General features: G+C 38.5%; 1 protein-coding gene across 9 annotated transcripts in view; it reads right to left on the reverse strand.

Moving 5' to 3' along the window:
• The window catches only part of NFATC1 (nuclear factor of activated T cells 1), a 233,155-nt gene that overhangs the window by 149,025 nt on the left and 64,394 nt on the right, over window positions 1–19,736 (reverse strand). For all 9 annotated transcript variants that reach the window (XM_056521384.1, XM_056521378.1, XM_056521386.1 and 6 more), the window contains exons 4-6: window positions 18,183–18,385; window positions 15,058–15,230; window positions 14,425–14,565 (exon numbers count right to left, since the gene is read on the reverse strand). In XM_056521384.1, coding sequence (XP_056377359.1) covers window positions 14,425–14,565; window positions 15,058–15,230; window positions 18,183–18,385 — 517 coding nt within the window. The remainder of the gene's footprint in view (window positions 1–14,424; window positions 14,566–15,057; window positions 15,231–18,182; window positions 18,386–19,736) is intronic.

Raw genomic sequence — 19,736 nt, forward strand, 5'->3', positions numbered from 1 at the left:
AAAATGGGAATGGTTGGTGGTATTAATTTCTCCTGCGGTGATGCTATCAGTGTGTGAAGAGTGGGAGAAGAGGGTTGCATTGACAATCCAACACAATGGGCAGCACATTGAACACATTTTATGAGTGGTCAGAAACTTGTAAATAACTCCTGAAAGAATAAAGTTACGTTAAAACCAAGCACATCATTGTTTTTCTTGTGAAATTCCCAAGTTTGATGTGTCACATGACCCTCTTCCTATGGAAAAAACAAGTTGGATTCAAAATGGCTGACTTCAAAATGGCCGCCATGGTCACCAACCATCTTGAAACGTTTCCCACCTCACATATACTAATGTGCCACAAACAGGAAGTTAATATCACCAACCATTCCCATTTTATTAAGGCGTATCCATATCAATGGCCCACCCTGTATATTATATTTTTCATGAGATAGAAAAAGTTAAATAGTACTATTCATATAAAGACTGAGCTCTAAATGGTTTTACCACTACATCAGGCACATATATGTGTGTTTACTCATTCGATCTTTTTACTCCCTTTTTCAGAACTTTCCCATGCTGCACTTATTCTGTGAAAATCACTTAAGGCATGTCACACACGTCAGATCTGCCATCGGCAAATATTTACTGCAAAGCTGACAATTAGATTTCTGCTGCAAATCTGATTGAGGCAAAGTTCATATAGCGTAAAATGTGCTGAATGTCTGCATGGAAACCACATGCAGACATTCCGCACATTTAAATAATCCAGTGGGTGCTAGGACGGCTGGGAAATGTGTCGTCTCATAGACGGCAATGCATTTCAGAGCAAAATCCGCAAATAGAATAATCAAGTCTATTTATTTTATGGACTTCTGAAGTAGGATTTCTACAGTAGAAACATCTACCATGGAAATTCCACCGTGTACACAGTGCAGTAAAATTTCATTGAAATCAATGGGACTCTGCAGCAGTAGAATGTCGGTGCAGAATATTCCGAACAAACATTCTGCCGTGTGAACATACCCTGAGGATTAGCCTCGGCTAATGGCCTTATTGGTAAATTGGTACCACACTAGTCACCCGCTGCTCTCCACCAAAGTATATTTCGGCTATCCATTCTTGGGGAGATGCTGATGAATATCTGTGACAAAAGCACTAAATGCAGAATAAACCTAGCCTTAGACACTTTTTGCCCCTTATTTAACAAGGGGCATGACAGCTGTAAAGGGAAGTGGTCTTCTGGGAAGGAGACATAGCATGAGATGCACCATCATGCACCAAAATTGTGGCACAAATTAAGCCAACCAATAGTACAGTTAGACAAAGATGTCTAAAAATGCCCTGAATGTATCAGAAATGTATTATAAACATGCTAGGTTCACAAATAGGCTAGATTCATACAAAAAAGCCTAGAAATATGCCATTGTGTATGTTGATTTTTTTTCTGGCTTCCCCCCCAATTGTTTAAAAAAAATCCTTGAGTGACATGACAAAAGATTCGCATGACTTGCAATCAGAAAGCTAGGGGTGATACAATGGCAAATAAAGAACGGCTATTCTAATACATATTATTTTTTATTAAAAAGGCCACAAAAACTATATAATAGAGGAAGAAAATAAAGGGTGCAAAAATTAGGGATTTTTTGGTGCTTTTTCAGGCCAAAAAAAAGGCCAGACAAAATTTGTGTCTGTTTGTAGTCTTTGGCTAGGATTCCACTTGGATTTTTTTCACTGAAAAAAATGCCAGAAAAAACACCAGTGCAATTTCCTGCGTTTGATGTTTTTTCTGCCATTTTTTCTGGCGTTTTTGCATTTTAATTGAAATAGCATTTTTGGCCCTTTGGCATTTTTTTAAAAATGTGTTGAGTACCCAAAAATTTTTTTAAAAGGATGCAGTAGGGATGAGAAAAAATTTAAAGGAAAATTTTATTTTTTATAATGAACTTTTAATACATTTTTAATAAAGTGTGTATGTGTGTTTCACTTTTTTTCTCTATTTTTTTAAAACATTTTTTAGGTAGTACTACTACTCCCAGCATGGAACAGACTGTTCCATGATGCGAGTAGTAGTACCTGTACTAATAGACATATCGCCCCAGGTGTCAGTCCTGACACCCAATGTGATCGTCCATAATATAGCAGAAATGTGGAGCGGCTCTATACAGCGCTTGCATCTCTGCTCTGTACTCCAGCCGGCCAGTGATGTGAATAGCCAATCACAGCTCTCAGCAGGAAATATGAATGAGTGATCTTCTATTCACATCACAGGCCGGGAGTATAGTGCAGAGATGTGGAGCGCAGGAGAATATCACTCTGCATCTCTGCAATAGATCGCAGCGGGTGTCAGGAGTGATAACCGCTGTGATCTGTCCTTAACTGCAGGTACTACTACTCCCATCATAGAGCACACTGTGCTCCATGTTGGGAGCTGTAGTACCTGCATTAATAGACAGATCGCAGCGAGTATAACTTCTGACACCTGTTGCGTTCTGTCTATTAATGCAGGTACTACAGCTCCCAGCATGGAGCAGAGTGCGCTCCATGTTGGGAGTAGTAGTACCTGCAGTTAAGGAAAGATCACAGCGAATGTCACTCCTGACACCCGCTGTAATCCTCCTGTATAATGTATAGATGCGGCCGGCCGCTCATCTATGGTCCCCTGCGCTGACGTACATATATATATATATATATATATATATATACACACACACACACACACACACACACCTATTCATATTTCCCACAGAGAGTTACGATTGTCTGGAACCATCTGGCCAATCACAGCTCTTTACGGGAAATATGAATATGTGTGTGTATATATATATATATATATATATATATATATATACACATAGCAGTGCAGGGGACCATAGAAGAGCGGCAGGCCTCATCTATAAATTATACAGAAGGATCGCAACGGAACCTGGGCGATCTGTCAATTAGTACAGGAACTACTACTCCCATCATGGATCAGTGTGTTCCATGCTGGGAGTAGTAGTACCACCTAAAAAATAAAGAAAAAAAGTGAAAAACACACGCACACTACATTTTTATTGTTGTCGGCTATATTTTTAGTGCAATGCCCGCCCACATAAATTGATTCCTGTTTAAAAAGATACATTTTGTTAAATACAATTTTTTCCATCACTACTGTATCTTTTTTTATTAGTTTTTTTAATGGTACTCTATGAAATTTTATTTAAAAAGGTGTCTCCATCACTTTTTTTTTTAAGTCCAAAAGAGAATAAAAATCACCTGAAAAAACACCAAAGTTAAAACCCAGATGACGTTTTTCTTGGTGTTTTTTCACTCCCATAGACTTCTATGGGAGAAAAACACCACGATTTCAGGGAATAAAACGACATAGGCTCAACATTCTGTGAGTTTGCAAAACCGCCAAGGAGCTGAAAAATGCCAAAAAAAGAGTGGAAAACGCCAAAAGGATAAAAAAAAATGCCAAACTGAAAAATGCCAAGAGGAAAAAGAATTTTGCGACTTCTCATTGATCTACAGCTAACATCTAGCCGCAGCGTTTTTTTGGCAGAAAAAACGCCATGTGGCAGAATTGAGGTTTTTCTTGGCATTTCCCCTCCCCCCCCCAAAAAAAAACTTGTGGAATTCCAGCCTTTAGGTGACTCTTTATTGACATGTTCATTAGTTCCCGACAAGGGGGAATGGTTAGAGGGTTGTATGTTTTCTTGACTAGTTTACTAATGATAAAGTTTCTGGCACATTTTTGGTGCAACCTACACAAAAAAGGTGTGATTTACTGTGCATGAGGCCAAAATAATAAATAGCACAATAAATACACCTCCCACAACATTAACCAAAATAGTATGTGTGAACCCTATGCTAAATTTTGCTCACCTTAGACAATCTAGTCTAAGTTTACACTGTCTAAAAAATTTATAGTTTTAGTTAATCTGCACCGCTAGGTTTTGCACACAGTATTGTTTATGGCATTTTCCTATAAGGTTTATAAGACTTGAAACAATGAAAACTAGTATAAGATGTATAAACAAAATGCCACCAAAACTGCTTGCGAAAAAAAAGCAATGACAAACATTTGAAATTCATAGCATTTTTTACTAGGGAAATAGAACACAGAAAAAAGTGTGTCTGAAAAGGGCCATACACATATCATCTGAAAACACACAATTGCTCCACGCAGTCATAACACAGCTGACATGGAAGCAGAGGGTTAATCTGAGAAGGCAGCACTCCTGCTTTCAAGTTCAAGCACTGACATGATTGTTCATTTGGGATTTTCTTGGAATGAGTCATTGTTAGAACAGAGACTCCCTATTGAAGGAGCAGGATAATGCTCTGCCTCTTGAGGGTATAACAGCTGAGATTTTGTCTTGTAAGAGGCACGGATTAATGTCAGACCTGGAGGTAAAACCAGTCGAAGGTGTAATAGTGCACTATCATCTCCAATAACTTTCTCTTCCAGTGTATATTTTTCCTGGCGTGCATTGGCAGTGTATTAGCGCAAACAGTTAATTAGACAAGATATAAACTGATGTCCATTTAGAATATACTGGGGCAAAAACATGTAGCATTCTCCTGGGCTCTTTTGTGTAACTAGTAACTAGTAGCATTTGCAGCATTTTAACACTACAGAATTTCCACCTGCAATTCCGCTTTGAAATTGCAGGCAGAAATTCCCCCTATTAAAATGTATAGTATAGTGAACGGGTTTCTGTTCACAAATTCACACTTCGGAATTTGTGAAATGGAATTTGTGAAAGAAAAATCCGCTTGAAAATTTCCGCCTGAAGAATGGCGTTGCTCATTCTTCAAACGGAAATACTTGCGGAACACATTGCAGTCTATTGGAGACTTCAGTGTGCGTGCGGACCTAGCGCCAACTCGGAATCTCTGGGCGGAAATTTTCTGCCTGGAGATTCCGTAGTGTGAACCTAGCCTATGGCTAGGATTCCACTTGTTTTTTTTCCCAGCGTTTTTTTCACTGGAAAAAACGCCAGAAAAATTGCCAGAAAAAAACGCCAGTGCAATTTTCTGCATCAAGGATGCAGTAGGGATGGGAAAAGTTTATTTAAGGAATTTTTGTCTTTTATAATGAACTTTTCATAAATTTTTAATAAGGTATGTATGTGTGTTTCACTTTTTTTTTCTCAAATTATTTTTTTTTTAGGTAGTACTACTACTCCCAGCATGGAACAGACTGTTCCATGATGGGAATAGTAGTACCTGTACTAATAGACATATCGCCCGATGCGATCGTCCTTAATATAGCAGAGATGCGGAGCGTCTCTATACAGCGCTCGCATCTCTGCACTATACTGCGGCCAGTGATGTAAATAGAACATCACTCATTCATATTTTCCGCCTAGAGTGGGGATTGGCAGGATGGTTGCAGCCAATCACAGCTCTCAGAGGGAAATATGAATGAGTGATGTTCTAGTCACATCACTGGCCAGAGTACAGTGCAGAGATGTGGAGCGCAGGAGAAAGTCGCTCCGCATCTCTGCAATAGATAGGACGATTGCATCGGGTGTCAGGAGTGACACTTGCTGTGATCTGTCTTTAACTGCAGGTACTACTACTCCCAACATGGATCACACTCTGCTCCATGTTGGGAGCTGTAGTACCTGCAGTTAAGGAAAGATCACAGCGGATGTCACTCCTGACACCAGCTGTGATCCTCCTTTATAATGTATAGATGTGGCCGGCCGCTCTTCTATGGTCCCCTGCACTGACATATATATACACTTATTCATATTTCCCACAAAGAGTTGTGATTGGCTGGAACAATCTGGCCAATCACAGCTCTCTGCTGAAAATATGAATAGGTGTATATATACGTCAGTGCAGGGAACCATAGGAGAGAGGCCCTCCGCATCTATAAATTATACAGGAGGATCGTAATGGACCAGGGGTGATCTGTCAATTAGTACAGGTGCTGCTACTACTCCCATCATGGAACAGTGTGTTCCATGCTGTGATAGTAGTACCACCTAAAAAAAAAAAGTGAAAAACACTTATTATTGTCGGCTATATTTTAAGTGCCCTGCCCTGTTTAAAAATTTATAAAAATGTCATCATAAAAAACATACATTTTGTTACATAAACTTTTTTCCATTACTACTGTATCTTTTTTATTTTATATTTTTAATGGTACCCTACGAAATTTTATTTAAAAAGGTATCTCCATCATTTTTTTGGATTGCTAAAGTCAAAAATAGAATAAAAAACTCGCTCTCAAAAACACCAAAGCTAAAAACATGGCGTTTTTCTAGGCGTTTTTTTTTTACACCCATGGACTTCTATGGGAGAAAAGCACCATGATTTCAGGGGGAAAAACGGCATAGGCTCATCATTTTGCAAAACGGCCAAGGAGCTGAAAAACACCAAGAAAGAGTGAAAAAACACCAAAAGGATTAAAAAAAAAAAAGCCAAAGTGAAAAACGTCAAGTGTAAAAAGAATTTTGCGATTTCTCATTGATTTACAGCTAACATCTGGCCACAGCATTTTTTTGCCGAAAAAAACGCAATGCGGCAGAATTGGCGACCTTCTTGGCGTTTTTCCCAAAAACAACTAAGTGGAATTCAAGCCTAAGAGTCTGAGGGGTTTTCCCATAATGACATCTTACCATCTATCCACAGAAAAGGTGATAATTATCTAATTGGTGGGGCTCTGGCTGCTGGGACCCTCACTGATCACAAGAACAGGAGATCTGAGTTAACCTGCCTGAATGGGGTAGCAGTCGAGAACGTGCACTGCTGCTGCATTGTGGAATGTCAGCACAAAAATTTCAGTGTGGACATTCCACTGACAGTGGAGCGCCTGCAGAATATGCCGGCACTAGGACCACTTGGAAATACGCCATCTCATAGACGGCAATGCATTTCCTTGCAAAATCTGCAGAAAGAATAGACATGTATATTTTTTTCTGCAGACACCGGAATCGGAATTTCCATGGAAAAAACATCTTGTACGGAAATTCTGCCATTTTTTTTTATCCTTTGGGCGTTTTCCATCTCTTTTGGGCTCAGGGGCTGGTTTTCAAAAAAATGTCCTTAAATCCAGATTATGGCTCTTGGTGTTTTCCCCCTAGAAGTCTATGGAAGTGAAAAAATGCCATGTGGGTTTAAACTTTGGAGTTTTTTGCAGGTGGTTTTTATTCTTTTTTTGGACTTTAGCGATCCAAAAAAGAGATGGAGATACCTTTTTTTGTTAAATTTCGTAGGGTACCATTAAAAAGAAAATAAAAAATTAAGTATTTAACTAAATTAATATTTTTAAGAACAAAATTTTTATACATTTTTAAACAGGGATCAATTTATGTGGGCGGGCAGAGAGCTAAAAATCTAGCCGGCAATATAAAAAATTTAGAAAGAGGCCATTTAATAAAATATTATTATATATTTTTTATAATTAATTTTGTAAAACTTGTTATTAGTAATGTATTTTAATTATGTGTTTTAATAAAATGTGTGTGTTTTTCTTAACTTTTAAAACTTTTTTTTTAGGTAGTACTACTACTCCCAGCATCGAACAGACTGTTCAATGATAGGAGTAGTAGTACCTGTATTAAAAGACAGATCGCAGCCGGTGTCACTTCTGACCCCCGCTGCGATCCTCTAGTATAAGCTATAGAAGCGGGCAGCACCACACTTGTCGTCTAGTCCCCTGCCCGCACTATATTCCACTGTGATGTTCTCTTTACTTCACAGAATCATATTTCCCGCTGAGAGATGTGATTGACCGGATAGTGTTGGCCACTCACAGCTCTCAGCGGCATATACAAATCTGTGAAGTGAAGATAACCTCGCATCACAGCGGAGTATAGTGTCGGGCAGGGACCAGAGAAGAGCAGCTGCCGCCCACTTCGATAAGTTATACCGGAGGATCGCAGCAGGTGTCAGGAGTGACACCCGCTGTGATCTGACCTTAACTGCAGGTACTACTACTCAAGATGGCGCACACTCTGTTCCATGCTGGGAGCTGTAGTACCTGCATTAATAGACAGATCGCCAACCCCTTTAACCCCTTGCTGAGCTGTTCCCTATGTGCCGATAGAGCAAGGAAAGAGTTAACTTACACTGCTGGACAGTGTAGATAAACCCTTTGAGCAGTATACAGTATATACAGCTATCTATAGATAGCTGTATATAGTGTATACAGAAGACGAAGAAGTCCCTTAACCTCCCTCCACCCCTAGTGATGATGTCATTAGGGGGCAGAGCTACAGACGGGAGCCAGGCTGGTAAGGGTGTGAGGCTCTTTTCACATTGTACGTTTTGTATAATGTGAACAGACCCTTCTGCCAGTGTCCTCCCAGACAGGGAGACTCCAGCTGTTGTTAAACTACAACTGCCTGCATGCCCAGACAGCCAGGCTGCCTGGGCATACAGGGAGTTGTAGTTTTGCAACAATTGGAGGCTCCCTGTTTGGGAAGACATTGCAATATGGGCGCTCTTCCTAACCAATTTTTGGTGTTTTTTTTTTCTTCTCGTTTCAGATCCGTGTATGCAGAGGATTACAGCAGATTTGGAGGACTACTGTGGATGAACTGGATTTTTTTTAATAAAATGGCTAATGAGGGCTGTGGGGGAGTGTTTTTTAAAATAAACAAATGTTTCCAATGTTTTTTTTTTTATAGAATTTTCAGGCTTAGTAGTGGAAGCCGTCTTATTGACGGAATCCATTACTAAGCTGGGGCTTAGCGATAGCCCCCAAAACAGCTAGCGCTAACCCCCAATTATTACCCGCTACCCACCGGCACAGGGGTGCCAGGAAGAGTCGGTACCAACATGCCCAGAGCATCAAAAATAGCACTCCTGGGATTCCGGATCAAATTAAAGCCCAATAGACTTCAATGGGATTCCGCACTCCCATTCACATTTCAGAATTTCAGCATACGGAATACGCACCGATTCCACATGAAATCCACAAAAGCCAGAAATGCGGACACAGAATTGGTGCAGATTTGCGGAAATTCTGCCGTGTGAATATACGACTGCCGAGAATAGCTGACCGTTATCTCTGGCAGTCCCATAGAGTTTAACTTATTCACAACTCCGTACAAACAGGGACACCCGGTACCCCTTTCTTGTACTTGGTGAGGGTTCCAGTAGTGGGACACCTGCATGCTTCTCTATAGGTCTTTTTTCAAATTGTTAAAAACATTTTTAAAAGATGCAAACAAAAATGCTATGAAAAATGGTCAAAATTCATTGTTGAAAAAATAGCGTATTTGTGTGTAAAGGAGACCTAAGGGTAGGTTCACCCAGGCAAAAAAACGCTGATGAAAAAACACCTCAACATCAGTGTGAAATTTGCTGGGCGGATTTTTGTGCTGATTATAATGTGGTTTTTCATGTGGCCTTTGAGGTGTTTTTCCGAGCTCTTACTGATATCAATGCAAGCTACCAAGTGGAACCACTCTGGAAAGTGAAATGTTACATTGTTGATGCTTTGTCTGATGTTTTTTTTATTTATTATTTTATCCAGTCCGGGCAGCAAAAAAAAAAAAGAAAACACACTTTCTCTTGCCTGCCTAAACGCCCCCGGAGCTTCGGTACAGGTGTTCGGTCGCCAGGCTGTTTGCTTCTTACTTCCTGTTAGCCCGGCACGTCACACAGAGCTTCAGCCTATCACCGGCCACAGCGATATCCCACCTCGGCCGGTGATAGGCTGAAGCTCCATGTGATTTGCTGGGCTAACAGGAAGAAAGAAGCAAACAGCCCGGCGTCCGAACATCTGTACCGGAGCTCCGGGGGTGCGTAGGCAGGCAAGAGAAAGTAGTTGTAGGGTTATAGTAGTTATAGTAGTTTTTTTTTTTTTTTTTTTTTTTTGCAGTCCGGACCGGATAAAATAAGAAAAGTGCATGCCGGACTACTCCTTTGAGTCACATGAAGAAAGAAATACATAACTTGTACTAAAAAGTAAGAATGCCTATACTCATATATACTATTTTTTTATTTGAAAAAAACGCCACAAAAACTGCATATTGGGAGTAAGGTACTTTGTGGCACTTATTTCTGTCAAGAAACCCAAACAAAACCCAATCCCAGCCTAAAAGTGTTTTGCACAGGCATAACACAGCTACAGCTTTGCGTCTCTAAAAGGCTTCTCTCAGATACAAATTTTATTTAGTATTCTTTTGGCCTGAAAAAACAACAAAAAAAGCACCACTTTTTTTTCTCTATCATACAGTTTTTTTGTGGCAGTTTTTCCCAAAACAGTGCGTATTACTATACATTTTTTGTGACATTTTTCCCCTGCGTCTTTCTCATTTCATGTGATTTTTTTTCATCATGTGATTCAAGGCCTTTTTTCTGGAAAAAGACAGAAAAAGTGTCCATATACATGTATTTTTCCAACCTATAGAGTTCTACAGGAGGAAAAATACTACAGAATTGGGGGGAAATCCCAAAGCTAGAGCACGCTGCTAATTTTCAAAACTGTCACTGAGTCAATAAATTTCACTTAGGCTGGGATTCCACACAACTTTTATGTGGCCTTTTTATTTTTAGCAAGAAAAGCCACAATAAACTGCACCCACATTTTGCACTCAGTTTCAGTTTTTTCTTTGTTCAAAAATAGTGGGTTTTAGTATAGGCATTTTTCTTGGGCATTTTATCCCCTGGGTTAGTCAAGTGATTTATTCACTTGATTTTTATTCTATTCCAATCTAAAATCCACATTGTTTTTTTTTTTTTTTTTTTAAACTAGGCCTAAGCCTTAAAACACCAAAAGAAAAAAAAATGCCATGTGGGTGTCTGGCTTTTCATACTTCTGACTCACAGCTAATATTTGACCGTTAACATCAGATAAAAAAAAAAAAACTTAATGTGACTGAAATATAATAAATGCAATAGCTACACAATTCACAACAATGATAAAAATTAATTGTTCTAAAGGACTAAAAGAGTAAGAAAAAAAGAGCCACTTTAATTCTGTATGCGGTACATGTAAAACAGGTAATTTGTCTGTGCTCTGTAAACAGTCCGAAACCTTGAGTGTCTATGACAGCAAACTTCCAGGTCCTACTTGACAGGATGCTATGAGCACTTGCCACTGTACCATATATGTAAAACGTTTTGTGATGGAACTGGTTAATAAAGGAAGTTGGTGACCTTCTTTTACTGCCCTCTCTCTACTGCCTCTTTCTGGTTAATTACTCACCCACTGCTAGGCTTTTAGACTTCGCTGCTACAGATTATAATTACCCATTAAAATGTTGAATTTTTTTATATACAACAGCAAAATAGCAAGCGACAACCCTTTGATTCTGCCTACTATGATTATTTCATTTTCTATGGAAGCATTCATTATTTTGCTTGATTTTACTAAGGTGTTTATAATAATGACTAACCTCCTCTAATTCTATTAGCTGAAGCCCACTAGGAATGTTATTAACTTTTATGTTAATTTTAATTTTCAAAGAACAAATCTCCTTAGTCTTCAGAAGAAAAGCGGAACCCCCAGCAGCTATATGCAGGGTGTCAGGTACCTGCTTCTGTTGTTTTTACTCTTGAAGGTAACAAGAAAACACCCTGCTGTCGGAGATACTGCAGATGGCTAATTAACTAAAATTACTATTATTATATATTTTTATTTCAATTGCATTTAAGTGGTGGCGCACAAAATACAATTAAAACAAGAGTTACTGGAGAATGATGCATCACCATTGGATACGCCAGCATTTTTTGTCAAACATTAATTGGCATTACAACTCAAGTCCAGGATATTTAAAAGGCCATTGTTTTAGAAGGCCAGACCCAGAGCTCAACGAAGGAAGTCCTCACCTCGGCTCCTTTATTTTGGCTTTAATGCCTGTTGAGTGGGCTGAATAGAAGTCTATTCCAGAATAGGCCTACTTAATTATAACACAATATAATTATTCACAATACGTGTTTTCACAAACCACTTAATAGCATCACACTGCTCAAAACAATCTGAAAAGTTCAGACTGAGCTGAAATTTATGTAATTTATATACAATGAAATGTTTCTATTAAACAGCTATTTAAAACAAGTTCTATGACCAAAATAAACAAAAGACGCCTTGTTGCTGCAAAATAAGGGCTAACAATGTGATATAAAATATTCACAAACATTATCTTGGCATTGCCCTATTGGCAGACCACTAAGTATTCACCAATGTGTACTTAAATGTATTCTTACTAGAATTAGACAAATCTTTATTTTTGCTTGCATGGAATATTGTGGCATATCTATGGAGTGAATAGAAAAAATAATAATACAGAGCTCTCAATACTTTACATTTAGCAATTGACTAAACAGCAATCTAAACTAAGGTGTCAATGAAGAAACGCAGAGCATAACTGCTGATCAGTGCATATACTATCTGTACTGAGGTGATGAAATAGCCAATGCAACAATGTAATCTGTGCAATAATACTTAGATAGGAAAACAATTGCGGAATGCATTAGAGGGCAAAAAATTTATATATGTATATTAATGTATTAATATGCACTTATGTAAAGGCACGGCAATTGGCTGGTAGTCACCAAAGAAATTCCATGGTCAAATTAAGGGGTAATTGACACTTGGCTCACTCACACTAAACCCAATACACAGCGGGAAACCTGGATTTAATCGATGCACCATGGTGGTCCCATGCCTGTGTTATAGCCCCCATTGCTAATATGCTAATGCCCTTGTTTTGTGCAATGGAGGAGGGAGCTGGCTTTCCAGGCTTCTCTGCCTCCTTCCTCTGTGCTCAGATAGGCACTCACACTCAGGGTAAGTGATACCCCATTCTTCTGTTTCTGTTCCCCAGCCACTTATCTCTTCTGCCTTCTTCTGAGACTACCCCTTGAAGAAGTTGCCCACTCAGCCAATCACTGGTAGAGACAGAACAGCGATGTGGCCAATTACTGGCTGAATGGGCAGCCCACAGCCCAAACATTATGTTAATTATTTTCTAAAGCACCGAAATACCCAATAATAAATAATAATGAAACTTTTGTACAAAAGAAAACTTCCATACAAGCCTTACCCAGAGTATTGTTGGCAGTGTCATCATTAGTCTAAAGCAGTGTTTCTTAAACTATGAAGTGGGCCTCACCAATGAGGTGCCCCTTAGGTGTTGATGAGGCACAGCTTGGTGCGCAGTTCTTAGTGAAGTAACTATGTATCACTAACCCTGATCAGTGGTCCCATGCCAGTTTTGGCCCCCATTGCTAATATGCTAACACTGTCTTTTGCGCAAAGGAGGAGGGAATTGGCTTTCCGAACTTCCCTGCTAAAGTCCTTTCCAAGCACCTTTCTCTTGTTCAATTAATTCATTTTGTACTTATTTTAATGTTATACCGAGTTTAGGAGAAAATTTAAGGATAGAGTCATCTAGATAGAGTCAGAGTGACTTTTATGGTAGATGGTGAGGCCCAAGCATCAATCTGATATATCTCCTTGGTCCATCAAGTGAGGCCCCAGTAAAAAAAAAAGTTTGAGACGTCCTGATCAAAAGCATACAGAACTTTTTGGACAACCAGCCAAATGCTGCTGTGAAATAACAAAAAAAAAAGGATCCAACAGGTTCTAGATCCAGCAGTCTCTTAATGCTCCCTGCACTGTTGTGAGCATCGAAGCTGATGACCTATCATTTAGTCAACAGTTATCTTTTCTATTGCCATCTTATACAGAATTTTTGGTCCAACATTCTGAGCTGATTTATGGTAAACATGTTTTCATAGCTGTAGGAATTTCATTTTTCAAAGAGTTCCACATGCATAAAGTATAAAGCTAAAGAATAAAATTCTGGCTGTATTCATCTGCTACTACAGGCTTGTTTAGCAGCTTACAGCATACATTTTTACCATTAATAGAATGTATGAAGGGTAAGCAGTAAACTAAGCTTCACTACTGGCAATTGCAGAAAGACCAAATGTTATTATTTAACTTTATCCAGTTGGGTATCAGAAAAAAAAACAAGCTGCCACAGCTGTAAAGCTACATTAAACAACTAGTCAACACATTTACATTAAGAAAAATAGTATTGCTAAAGAGAGGACTTCAGTAAAGGCTTTATAAAGTGTCCTGTTGTTTATAGGTGTGTGGCAGAAACAGAGGTGCAATGTTGCAAGGCACTGTATTAACCTGAAATTGAAGGCAATAAAGAAAAAAGCTATATCTCAACTTACAATGTGCCAGCAGCTTTGTAACTATGAGTTGGAGGCTGTCTCTTAGCCCAGATGCTGCTATATTGTCATTACAGTATTTCTTGGTAGATTTAATCTAGAGACAGTTCTCTCCCTCTCTATACTGCAGTCATCAGGATGAGACATGGCAGATGGAGAAATAAATGCATGTACTTCTACATGTGTCTATCCTGTGTACACAGGTGGCAAATACAAGAATGCACTGAATAATAAAATATTGGCGTGTAAGACATCACAAGTCAACAATATTTGTTCAGTCTGCAGAACACATGATTGACAAACCTGGTGCTTTCTCAACAAATATGACTTTGGAATCTTGATGGAAGTTGTGCCCAGTCACAATCATTTTCTTCCCACCAGTCACTGGGAAGCTGTCAATACTTTGCTTTTCTACCAAAGGCAATTCTTGAGCTGAACGCTGGGCTACAAAGAAAATGAAATATAATACAATTGTCTCTCAGCAGGTTTTCAAATGTCCAGGGTAAATATAGAGATATTCCCAATATAGATTACACACAAGTGCTCTAGCAGTGGTGACACAATACAACAGCTATGCTATCAGAACATGGTGTCTAACACATGCTACTATGTTGCTGGATTTTGTCACTTGATTTGATGGCCTGCTAGCTATCCTGTCTTCTAGGTGTACTTAGTAATATAGTGAAAACACACTACAACAAGCAGCAACTTGTGGCTGACCCTTACTAAACTAGCCCTGAGAAGATTATCTAAGACTTCAACAGTTGGTATAATGCATGTTCTGGTGCCTGTGAAATACCATAAATCACAAACATACAGAAGCTATGGCTTCTACAGCAACAATTATATTAAAGTGCTATTTATTTGCCTTTATTGACCGAGGTCCTACTTTCTTTACTATGGGAGTATTACTGCAGAAAAAAAGAGTTGACTTACAACACTCAATTGGATTGGATGCCACTTGAAGAGTAAGAGTCCTCCCATTGGCCTGTGGAATGTGTACACGGAACACCAGTCGCACCCTGGTGTTCTTTCTGCCAATGTCTGTTTCCCCTTTCCGCAACTCAATGTCAGAATTTCGCAGCTTTAATATACCTGCACAGTCAATACTGTAAAAAGAAGAAAAGAATTATTAAGAAGTTCACTAAAAGATTTACTGTATAAGGAAAATGGTATTTACTGCTACTCGGTTCAAGAACTCAGTTGTCAGGCGTAGCATAGTGGGAATTCAATCCTGTCAACAACTGGTGCCACAGGCTTTTAACACCAGATTTACAGTCATGTGCCGGCAACATAGTAGTAAATGGTAGAAGAAGATAACATACAGAAGGCCGGATATATCACTGTTACAAGAAACCTCATAGGGGGATTTGATATTTATCAATGTTGAAAGACTGTAAAAAATCTTTCAATAAATAAGTGTATCATTTGCAGGAATAGGCTGAATAATTTCTTTTTACAAGTCAGTGTTTGTATTTAAATTTTTTTTTCTCAGTGCCCAATATATTAATAAGTCCACAATATAGCTGTGCACTCTACAGAGTATTTTGGGTGCTATTGAAGGCTGGTTAGGTTTAAATTCCAAATATGCAAGAATCAACCGCACTCCAGAACTTTTGTTTTCAAGAACTCCATTTGAAAAGAAATTTATTGAAATGGATTGGAGCACTGTTGATTCTTGCATATACTAGTAAGAATGACATGTCAACAGGGCAAGCATCCCTGCTCTATTGTCAACAGGTAGATTACTCACGTGCATGCTCCGCTGAGACCTAAGCATTATGGACCACCCCATTGACAGTCTATGCTCTCATTAGATCAGGTAGGAAGGGGATAAGAAAAAAAACAAGTGTCTAAATCATTGGAGCAGCAGGAATATCCCAAAAAAACTAAACTATATTTTTGTATGGTGTTTTTGAATTTATTTATTTTTTTAGCCAAATACACTGTGGCCAGATATTAAAGTCCACAGTAAAATATTAATTAAACAATATGCAGAGAATTTTGGTTTGTGTTTTTATAAAGCAGCTTTTTTCTATAGGCTTCTCTAGACGAGAGATACAAAAGACACAAAAAGGTTTGCAAAAATGTTACAATGATGATGAAAAAAAGGGTCTGTGAAGGCTGCAATTACACGTGGCAGTTTCTTATGCAGTTTTTTAAGCCAAACACATGAGCGGATATGAAAGAAAGGAGATGTACCAGTCTACATTTTATAATGTCCCTTCTACTCCTGGCTTTGGGTAGTAACTGCATCAAAAACTGCCACAAAAAAAACAGCATGTGTGCTTCTAGCTCTAAAGTCATGCATTCCAGGTTTCCTCTTCCAGTAATCTTTCTTTCTTTAGAAGATCGAAATGGATATTAATCGTGGAAACAAAATTAACCCCACCTTTTATAAAGTGTCATTGTTCTCTCTGCAGAAATCCTTCCTGTGTATGATAAAGAAGAAAGGAAAACAAAGGGCTCATATTCTTGTAGAATGAACCCTAAAATCTTCCCTTGTTCCTGCATGCATTGGGATAAATGCTTTGATTTCATTTCTTAAGCAATAGTAGACTACAGAAACTGTGTTCTACCATTTTAGCATGGTGGAACACAGTCCGTGTGATGTTATCAAATTCATTTTTTGCCTTTCCATGATTCTTGTAGAATGTATTGCCAAATAAATATGGTTGATTTACATTAAAGAAGACCCTGAAATGACAGGTTTTAGTATCTCAATATACACTCTGTCAACATCTGCCTTCATGTCTTGATATCGATATATATATATCTTCTGTCAATGTCTCCCTCTATTCTCTCAGTAAATCCAATATCTGATGTTACAATGATGCAGCTTCAATTAAAGAATGGAGATTTTAACAATTTTTAATGGCTGGGGTTGACAATGGCAAATTTTGCCTGAGGTAGAATCGCCCACCAGCAATGTAATCTACAGTGCAAACTGCATGAAATGAGAATGTGTCATCAATTAGAGAAGTGTCTGGCACGCCTGAACCTCCGCTGATATCAATGATTCACCGCAATGTGTTTAACTGTTCAATAGTCCTGTTATATGAGTGACAAACAAAAGTGCTATACGGGCTTGAATTATTCCAAGAGGTAAAGATGATCAGTTTGTAAATTGCACCAATATTTTTGGAATTGACATATACAAGACAAAATTGACATATACAAGACAAGCTTTCAGATGTGATACTAATGAGCATTAAACATATAAACACATTACATATTTATCTTTAATATTTTTATCCCACTTTCTATAGTCCTATTATATATTACAGTTAAGGGAAGGTGAGAAATAGTGATAGACTTGAGAAAACTACAATAAAAGAAAAGAAAATGTTTGTTAGGCTCTTCACATTTCGCTGCATAAGTCAGAGGTATACATTGAAATGATTTCTTCAGAATACTTCTGAACCAGTGGCATCTCTCTCCCATAGGTTTTTATTGTAAAAATGCCTTTGTATGGAATAGCACAGTCTGCTACATTCTTTTGGCCTCCTTGGGTAAATGAGGCCTATAGATACAATTGACTATGTTTGGGGGGGGGGTAAATGTATACTACACAAGCAAGTAAAATTTTGAGATATATATGTGTGTGTGTGTTATATTAACTTTTTTATGGTTAACAGCAGGACACTTGCAAAATGTAGAATAATAATATTATTTAAGTTCATGGGAGTCATCCATTCACGTGCTTCTAAAAACAGGGCACCTCACAATACAAGATCCAATAGGTGTCATACTATAAAGTGTACACTGTGGCTGAAGTGAATATTTACAGCTGTGTTACGGAGATGTGATCTATAAAAAGCAACAGGCACATAGGCTGTAATACTATAACCAAAAGCAATCAGTGGTCAGAAATGTTTTCTAAGGTTTATAGAGAAGGTAAAATGGGGAGGGGTACTTCAAAGGGCATATTGCAAGAACTGATTGGGAAAAGCTGGGCACATTCTGGAATTTACATAACAAAGCATTCCCATATTGAGCCTCCAACAAAAGCAGTCACAGTTACAAGAACAGGCCTGGCAAGCAGGTGGCCTAAGGCTTACATGGCTTTCATATTGTTCTCAGGCAACAATGGGATTTCCAAGACTTTGGTGTTGGAGATGATGGTTTCATGGCTTGTAGTCGATACGGTCTTGCCAGTGATGCGATGGACTTGATAGAAGGCATGAGGTCGCAGCAGGCGATCGTCTGCCGTGCCGATGAACAGCTGGATGGTAAGTGGCTCACTTTCTAAATACCCGTGTAGCTGGCAAGAGAACAAAAAGGTTCAGGCATGAAAATATAAAAAATAACCAGGACAGGTGCTGAGTGTTAGGCCATCAGTTTGCTCTGCAATATTGGTGCAATAAAAAAGGTGTAAGTCAGAAAAATGTCTCATTATTCCAGTGACCTGAGGCAGTGAAGTTAGATTTAATCTTTATATGAACCGCTGTATGCCCTTAGAACAGTCTTCATCTCTCCAGGGTTGGGGGAGCTCACATTTCAGGTGATGGAAGCAAAGATCTGACTTTTTACAAACTGTAAGTTATATTCAATATGAATTCTAAGCATTTTTTTACAGACAGTAAAGAACTTTAATACCAAGCTGAACAATAAATATTTGCCAGTGATATTCAAAGAAAGTAACTAATATCCAGTATGAAATATGGTACAATCAAAAAGAAGTTAAAATGGTTTCTCAGTGTCACAAGCCTTTTACCAGAGAACAAATATAATTCCTAGAGATGAGCGAACTTACAGTAAATTCGATTCGTCACGAACTTCTCGGCTCGGCGGTTGCTGACTTTGCCTGCATAAATTAGTTCAGCTTTCCAGTGCTCCGGTGGGCTGGAAAAGGTGGATACAGTCCTAGGAAAGAGTCTCCTAGGACTGTATCCACCTTTTCCAGCCCACCGGAGCACCGGAAAGCTGAACTAATTTATGCAGGAAAAGACATCACGAGAAGTTTGTGACGAACCGAATTTACTGTAAGTTCGCTCATCTCTAATAATTCCCATTATTTTCTGCTGCAAATCTGCTGTATCAGATTTTGCTTCCCATTGAAGTCAATAGGTTAAAGGGGTACTGTATCTTTTTTATTTGTATTTATTTTTTTCAAATCAACTGGTGCTAGAAAGTTAAACAGATTTATAAATTATTTCTATTTAAAAATCTTAATCCTTCCAGTACTTATCAGCTGCTGTATTCTCCACAGGAAGTTCCTTTCTTTTTGAATTTCTTTTCTGTCTAACCACAGTACTCTCTGCTGACACCTCTGTTCATGTCAGGAACTGTCCAGAACAGAAGCAAATTCCCATCCTGCTCTGGACAGTTTGTTACATGGACAAAGGTGTCAGTAGAGAGCACTGTGGTCAGACAGAAAAGAATTTCCTGTGAAGTATACCACAGCTGATAAGTACTGGAAGGATTAAGATTTTTAAATAGAAGTAATTTACAAATCTGTTTAACTTTCTGGCACCAGTTGATTTATAAAAAAAAAAATGTTTTCCACCGGAGTACCCCTTTAAGGAACTGGACTCTTGTTATGGAAATTTACCCAAAAAGCAGACAATTACTTCAAGGATGCGTTTCCACTTGGCAGTTTATTTGTTAGTTTG

The sequence above is a fragment of the Hyla sarda genome, chromosome 5 (assembly GCF_029499605.1).
Source record: "Hyla sarda isolate aHylSar1 chromosome 5, aHylSar1.hap1, whole genome shotgun sequence".
Taxonomy (NCBI): domain Eukaryota; kingdom Metazoa; phylum Chordata; class Amphibia; order Anura; family Hylidae; genus Hyla; species Hyla sarda.